General features: G+C 31.4%; 1 protein-coding gene across 1 annotated transcript in view; it reads left to right on the top strand.

Annotated features, from left to right (window-relative positions):
- The window catches only part of LOC106471740 (carcinoembryonic antigen-related cell adhesion molecule 1-like), a 59348-nt gene that overhangs the window by 37315 nt on the left and 13434 nt on the right, over positions 1–8599 (top strand). The window contains exons 6-9 of the mRNA XM_022400349.1: positions 1293–1583; positions 3831–4133; positions 6220–6342; positions 7690–7717. Of these exons, the coding sequence (XP_022256057.1) occupies positions 1293–1583; positions 3831–4133; positions 6220–6342; positions 7690–7717 (745 nt within the window). The remainder of the gene's footprint in view (positions 1–1292; positions 1584–3830; positions 4134–6219; positions 6343–7689; positions 7718–8599) is intronic.

Genomic DNA, 8599 nt, shown 5'->3' with positions numbered 1-8599 from the left:
GGGCGTTATAATGTGACTGTCAATCCCACTTCTGACACCAATTTGTTACGCCTCCAGTCGTTAATTAATTTCCCGTAACTTCTTTCCGACTAAACTTTAGCGACTAAACTTTAGTCCTTTCTTAATAAAACTGGTTTACTCTTTCTGAATATAACTTTATCGATACACTTATTTTCAACAGTCGCTCTATAACAACGAACAATACTTTCTGACTGCAGTTCAATTACTCACTACCTACACACATTGTCCCGTCACGTTGTGAGCGTCTTATATATATACCAGACTAACATATATCTAGTAAATGCTAGGGCATTCACAAAAGAACAGGATATTTCCACTAGTCACGTGACCTCGCTGACACAACAGATCAAATAGGAGTAGCCCAAAAGTTTTTGATGGGTGATATTGACTAACTGCCTTCCCTCTAGGATATTAGTTCATATTTAGGAACTCGTTAACGCAGATAGATCTTTTGTGGTTTTGATGGTGATGTTGACTAACTGCCTTTCCTCTACGATAATAATAAATAATAATCCCTGTAGACTCCCACTGGAGCATAGGGCCCCAACAACACCTCGCCGACGGTAGTTGTTGTTGCAATAATTTTTTAGCAGGTTGGTTTTTACGGGGCGGAGTTGCTAGCCCGGCGCCCAACCCTGTTCCTTTCTCATCCTACTATAGCATGAACTTTCTAACCAGCTGCCTATATGAAAAGGGAAAGATGGATAAGTTAATTGGTTTATTAAAAGCAAAGCTACTAAGTTCTTAATTTTCAACTGATAACAACAGGGAATGTAATTGGCCGGCTGTACCCACCACTAACTCTTAGTTACTCTTTACTAAATATGAGTGAATTGGTTTATTTATTTATTTGTGTTTATTTATGGTACTAAGTTCCTAATTTTTAACTGCTAACAACAGGGAATGTAATTGGCCGGCTGTACCCACCACTAACTCTTAGTTACTCTTTACTAAAAATGAGTGAATTGGTTTATTTATTTGTGTTCGTTTATGGCAAAACTAGTTACCCTATCTGCCGCCTTTCCTAATGTTCAACTGCTAATCACCGGAAAGGCGATCGGCCGGCTGCACTAACTCTATTTGAAATTCCAGAAATAATGGTTAAATCAACCCTCTAAAATTTTGAATTAAACAAGGGTATTTTGACAAAATATTTTTTAATTCATTTTTTTTTTCAAAATAAATGTGAATGTGAATCATTCAGTGATTCCCATTTTTTTTTCTGCAAAGATACCAATACTAACAAAAACTGGATTGTGTCTGGATTTCAGATACACCTATCTGCGATCCCCAACAAAGATCTGTTTACCGGACGGGAATAAATGAACCAGTTCAAGTTATTTGCAAGTTAAAAAGCGATCCTACAAATGTCACGTTCAGCTGGGTTTTTAACAACAGCTACGACAACTACGAGGTTTTTTCCTTCACATCACAAGGAACAACAACAAGCACGGCAACATTTACTCCTAAGTCAAAATACGAGTTTGGAACGTTAATTTGTTTTGGAACTAACAATGTTGGTATGCAGAAAAAACCGTGTACTTTTTCCGTTATACCGGCAGGTAAGTACAACTCGCTAAACTCGAGTTCAAAGCTATTAACTCACTTATGGCATTCGTAAAGAATTGAAATATTTCGCCTTTAGATATAACCAGCTATTTCTACGTCTCGTGCTGCCCCTAGTTCTACTTCATTCATTATCGCCCAAGCTCAGTTTCATGGTCATATTTACTCGTTATTACGCGACTTTGCAGTTTTAATTGTAAACAAATTTCTGCGGAAGATTACAGTCGTAGAACACACATGTTAACCGACGTTTCACAATCCCTCCACCGTACGTAGGCGTCAATATCTAAGACCAATATAAGCAAACAAAATTCACAAAACCACATTGAAGATGCATTGAAAACTTATTCCAAATAGGTTCCAGTTGAATTATTATAATTCCATCTTCTTCAGCTGTTATGAAGTTAGGTGTAAGGGACATCGGTTTGAGATGGGAGACAATTGAGAAAACAGCTGGCTTCTATAGGATTACAATACATTAACTCGCTAGAAATGCTGCCATTGAGAAATAAAACCCAATTCTAAATCTATATGCTGTTGATTTTAATAATAATTAATCAAGTTTGTTATGTATTCATTGGTATGAGGCAATTCATGAGAAGAATAAGTACGATCTAAATAAACTTGATTAAGGCAAACAATATATAAGAAAAAGAACTTCGACACATTGCAATGAAGTTGGGCCTATTTCCCATATACAAGCATCTGAAGATAACGAAGGCTTACAACTCAAAAGTACACGATTTACCAGATATACTAAGAAATAAACGGATTTTTTCAAGAGAATGATGGTCTATATTCTACATCGTTTTGACATAATCTTGTTACCATAGCGCTGATTCTCCTATATTCTTTTTGTGGATGGTTGCGTTACTCTGGATTGTCTTAGCGTATGACTTTGATGATTGTTGCTGTCCTATGTCCTCTGTGGGCGCGTTTTCCGCTTTCTCAGTGCATTGGAAACTTCTTTCTTCGCAATGCTAAATCTTATAGCTTTGTGACATCTAAAAAAATCGTGCGGATATATGTTCATCCAACCATAAGCTTACCTTTTCGACTTGGAATTGAATTAAATATATCGCTGTTATACATATGGTTCGTGGTACCAGGGCACGCATATGAACTCGTTTTTGCCAATTATAATCAATCCTTTATAGTCATAAGTGTTTATATATATATATTCGATAAGGTTGAATTAAAGATAGTACACTTTACATGATAGAATCGATATCTTCAAGTAAATTTTTATTAAATCAACATTTTTCTTTTCGAATTTTGAAACTATTATTTTACGTTTGACCTTGATCCCAATAGAAAAATGAGCCAGGAGTCATATATCCTATCAATCTATAGTTATTTCGTTGTCAATCTGGTAAGAAATTCGCCATCTTTTTAATTAATGGCAACACTTTTAGGTCTTGTCACTCACTGCTTTATCATATCGTTTAGGTATTAAACTTACTTATGTATCTGCTTCAAAATTATATAAGTGTCATACTCTACAGGACTTCTCCCATCTATAGATCCTGTCCTCTTCAGCATACTTTCAGTGAAACTGGAGTCACAACAACTGAACTACTTTTATAGAATGTTTGAGCCAAAAAAACATATTATTGTTGACAGATATATTTTTAATCATTTAGTTTCATGTAGAAAGCAGTCATGGTTAATCTAATACACCCTGTAAAGGTAAATATATTTATTACGGATTAGCATTTCTGAATTGTGTAATTCCGTATAATAAAACAAACTGTGCGATATATGAATACTATATTGAACGCACATTTCAACGTGATGAAAACGCTTCCCATAACTTGCATCACGTTATTATGATGATTTTCACGTGAAATCGCACGAATGAAAAATGTGAAAATGAAAAGTCAATTTTTTCGAGATATACCATTGTTTGAAACATAAACGTTACTGTTTCACATATAGAGCTCAATTCTCATTACATTTTAAATTAACCACAAAATTACAACTGTTGATACTGTTGACTTTAGTATAGCAGTATTTTCTGTTTCATTTACTTAATGTTTTACATCAAATGACTTTGTTAGAATCACAACCGAACCAAAAATAAAATTCCTTTTACAAACCAAACATTTAATGTTTAGAAAAAGAAATAAAGGGATTCTATAAGACTTTTATTTAAATTCAGATTTATTACTTAAGTTAGTTTTAAATGAAATGCATATAATGCACTCTATTTAATAATAACACTGGTCATCTTTTATTTGAAGGAATACCTGATCCGGTTCACAACTGCTCTCTCTTTAATCAGACAGACGATGGTATAGGAGTGGAATGTATTAAAGGCGACCATGGAGGATTGCAACAGTTATTTTACGCTGAAATTGAAGAACTTAGTGGAAGAAGAACAATTTTAAACATGTCATCATCTAGTCCGGCATTTTATATAAAAAATCTTCCACCAGGTTCAACGTTCATTTTTAAAGTTTATTCATTTAACATGGAAGGAAGAAGTGAACCAGTATTTTTCCGAGGTAACACTCTAGATGCTCGTCAAAGTTCCTCTAAAGGCGGTAAGTTATTTCTGAACTCTAAAATGCACGGGTGTGCACTCGTTTCGAATCCTTGCTTTAAAGAATAAGCGTTGTTTTGAAAGTTCTAATATCACAATTTACATTGATTTGTATGGTAAACACATTTTTATAGGCTTTGTATGATCCATAATAGAGTAAACACATTTTTATAGGCTTTGTATGCCTATAAAAATGTGTTTACTATTTTATGGATCATACAAAGCCTATAAAAATGTGTTTACTATTTTATGAATCATACAAAGCCTAAAAAATGTGTTTACCATTTTATGGATCATACAAAGCCTATAAAAATGTGTTTACCATTTTATGGATCATACAAAGCCTATAAAAATGTGTTTACCATTTTATGGATCATACAAAGCCTATAAAAATGTGTTTACCATTTTATGGAACGTACAAAGCCTACAAAGATGTGTTTACTATTTTATGGATCATACAAAGCCTATAAAAATGTGTTTACCATTTTATGGAAATTCATATTAGTTATTCAAGGAGTCTCTAAATACTTATTCATAACCAAGATTATCAGGTTTATCTTAACCACTTATTGATGAACTGTTAAGAGTTCTCAGATGAATAAACTAACACTACATCACTATCTTCCTTATTTTATTCTGCCCGCAGTGTCTCAACTTTTACATCATTCCTAGTTTAATACAAAAAAACTTAAAATATCTAATGTGAAATATGTGTAATTAGAATTAATGATACAAGAGCCATGACTGTATAGTACCTTTCAAGTACCTGAAAAATACTTGAGTACTTTTTATAAACATTTTATAATCATACGTAAGTCTCAAAGACGTTTTTCAAATCTCCTAACACTCATTCTATGGATCATACAAAGCCTATAAAAATGTGTTTACCATTTTATGGATCATACAAAGGGTTGTTAAAATTAAGGAAGTCATTCCAGTTAACAATAATCCAGATCCCTGATAGAATTTGGTTATGAATAAGTATTTAGATACTTCCTGCCTAACTAATATGAATGGTTGTTAAAATTAAGGAAGTCATTCCAGTTAACAATAATCCAAAGAACTGTTTTACCATCATTCGATATTTTAGATCAGTTTTTGAAAGTTTATAGGAAAGGAGCAACGTGTCTGATTTCGTTTTGTTGAGTAACTTAAGTGATAATGCTTCTATTGATGGACAATGTTATAACTAATCTAGCTGTGATTGTCCCACATATCCATACGTATATATATACACACAAATGGAATCGTATTAACTTAAGTACAAGTTGCTTTAACAGCTTTACATTCTTGTAATTTCGTATAATATTCGTAGCGCAAAATTTGCGCACTGAATTTCTTTTATCGCACTTAATTCCCCATAAAAATTAAATTACAAATTGTGTTCTTTTGAATTTAACAATTTTTGTGCTCTATGCCGTTCTTTTTTATCTCTATTTACATAACGCAAGAAAGGCTTAGTTGTTATTGTCTGCATAAGAATGTTAATGAATTTTTTGTTAAAAAGAAAATAACATTTATTTCTCTATGTTAATCCGAAAACAAAATCATAATATAGAGTAAGAATGTATCAGCGCGTTATTATACTATTTGTAAAAATAGTAAACGCATCTGCTAATGGGAAAAAAAATTATTGGGTCTATTGTGGCTGTGCTGAAATGGTTTGTAAATTTATTTCGGGTATGCGCTGAATCGCGTTATATAAATCTAACATGCGAGTGTTTCCTCTGGTGTTCAAATATGTCTCATAATGACAACATTCAGAAGCCTACAACGAAACATATTAAATAATCCGTGTCATTCCTTAGGAATATGGTAGCATTTGAGTGGAAGATTATTACAAATGGTAATGCAGTATACATAACAAATGAAGCCATGCAAAAACTATTTTTAATTAAATGATAGATGTTTAAATTTTTCATTTGATGATCTAAAAATATATATTATGAAATATATTTTAATACCTTCATTTGATTAACTTGCTAATGATAAATAGTAATTCATTAGCATGCTAATTCATTAGCTGTAATGAATATTACCTTTGAAGTGCTTTAATTCACTCAATGTTTATAATTATATTTTCACAGCAACGAACTGGATATTTTCTGTCAATGTTCTCGTGATACCGCTCGTATCTATCTCTGCGGTGTTGATCTTCATAACTGGTTGTGCAGTGTTTGTTTTAAAAATAAGACTCGTTAGATCAAGAGGTACGGATATTGCTTGTTAGATTTTTTGTGTGTTTGTAATGAGAAAAATAACGTCCTTACGTATTCGTCTATCTATTTATCAGATCCTTCCAATGTCCTAACACTTACTTCGTCATCGAGTTTCTTTAATTTTATGTCGACAGATCAAACTAAAATAATTTGATTATACTGATTATATTTGATTGATCAGTTCCTTCATCAAATTCGTTGCATCATTTTCGTTGCATTTTTACCGTTTATTGTTTGGATATTTTGTTATTATTTTTTAAGGCATCCTAACATAAATTGAAAGAAGTTTTCTGTTGGTGGTTTTATTATATTCCAAATTAGTAAAAATATGTTTATATTAAATAGAGAGGTGGAACATAGGCAAAAATATTACCTATAGTGTTTTTGGACAATACAGTAATCGACAATTTTCTTTTACTGACAATGGGTGTACTGCAACGTGGGACGGATATAACATTTGTTATTTTACAAAACAATATATTACCACAAAATGACAATACAATATATTACCACAAAATGGCAATACAATATATTACCACAAAATGGCAATACAATATATTACCACAAAATGACAAAACAATATATTACCATAAAATGACAAAACAATATATTACCACAAAATGACAAAACAATATATTACCACAAAATGACAATACAATATATTACCACAAAATGACAATACAATATATTACCACAAAATGACAATACAATATATTACCACAAAACGACAATACAATATATTACCACAAAATGACAATACAATATATTACCACAAAATGACAATACAATGTATTACCACAAAATGACAATACAATATATTACCACAAAATGACAAAACAATGTATTACCACAAAATGACAAAACAATATATTACCACAAAATGACAAAACAATATATTACCACAAAATGACAATACAATATATTACCACAAAATGACAAAACAATATATTACCACAAAATGACAATACAATGCAGAAATATAGATTTATGTCACACACATATAAAACGACAGATGACATGTATAGGTAATCCGACATATACCGTGCCTTTCACTGTGTATAAAAAATACTCGGCCTGTATATGCTTGAGACGCGTTTAATGGTAAAATGAAGTAACGTATATCCTATTTGGTTGTGTAAATTTTTATTTCATTGGTAAAAAATAATAAAATGAACAATTTCAACATGTATATATCGAATTAATTAGACTATTAAATAAATATACTGTAAATATTTGATTACAACGGTATTACAACACAAATTAAGTATGGGGGCAGAAGGTTGAAAAGCACATGGTATAACAAAAATTTTAAATAACATCATACGTTATTATTTCCAGATGAAAGAGGAACAGCTGACAATAAAATGTAAGTATGCTATTGTAATATATTTTTTTAAATATTTAATTAATTAAAACATATTATTTTTAAAATAATAAGAAGACTAAAGTTAGGTGGTTACAATAAATATAATTGAATAATGTAAAAACACACAGTACGCCCTATCATTATAAATACATTAAGTTGATGCACTAATAACACATCGTAAATTGCAAGTCATTTGTTGCTTCAGAATTTAACAAGTAGAGTATATTAGCTTTACAGTAATTAATGCATAAGGTAATATGTTTTTGTTCCTGTGTTTTCTTTTTTGTGTGTGCTTTGCTTCAATAAATAGTAGTCTTAGCTTTATTATTTACTTCGTCCTGATTCATAATTTTGGGTTGTAGGATGCGCTCTCGGAAAACTTTCTGTCTGATTTTAGCAGAAAGATGTTAGATTTTTATACGCTACAGTATATCTATTTTAGCAGAAAGATGTTAGATTTTTATACGCAAAAACTTTCTGTCTGATTTCAGCAGAAAGATGTTAGATTTTTATACGCTACAGTATATCTACCGAGAGCGCTAGATATACTGTAGCGTATAAAAATCTAACATCTTTCTGCTAAAATAGATATACTGTAGCGTATAAAAATCTAACATCTTTCTGCTAAAATCAGACAGAAAGTTTTTCCGAGAGCGCAATGAAACATCGTTAGTATTAGGAAAAGTATGAGTGATTCGCCCAAAAGCTACGCAAGGGTTAACTGCGTATAAAAATCTAACATCTTTCTGCTAAAATAGATATACTGTAGCGTATAAAAATCTAACATCTTTCTGCTAAAATAGATATACTGTAGCGTATAAAAATCTAACATCTTTCTGCTAAAATCAGACATACTGTAGCGTATAAAAATCTAACATCTTT

Source organism: Limulus polyphemus, unplaced genomic scaffold, assembly GCF_000517525.1.
Source record: "Limulus polyphemus unplaced genomic scaffold, Limulus_polyphemus-2.1.2 Scaffold4827, whole genome shotgun sequence".
NCBI lineage: Eukaryota > Metazoa > Arthropoda > Merostomata > Xiphosura > Limulidae > Limulus > Limulus polyphemus.
This window is presented reverse-complemented; position numbering and strand designations above follow the sequence as displayed.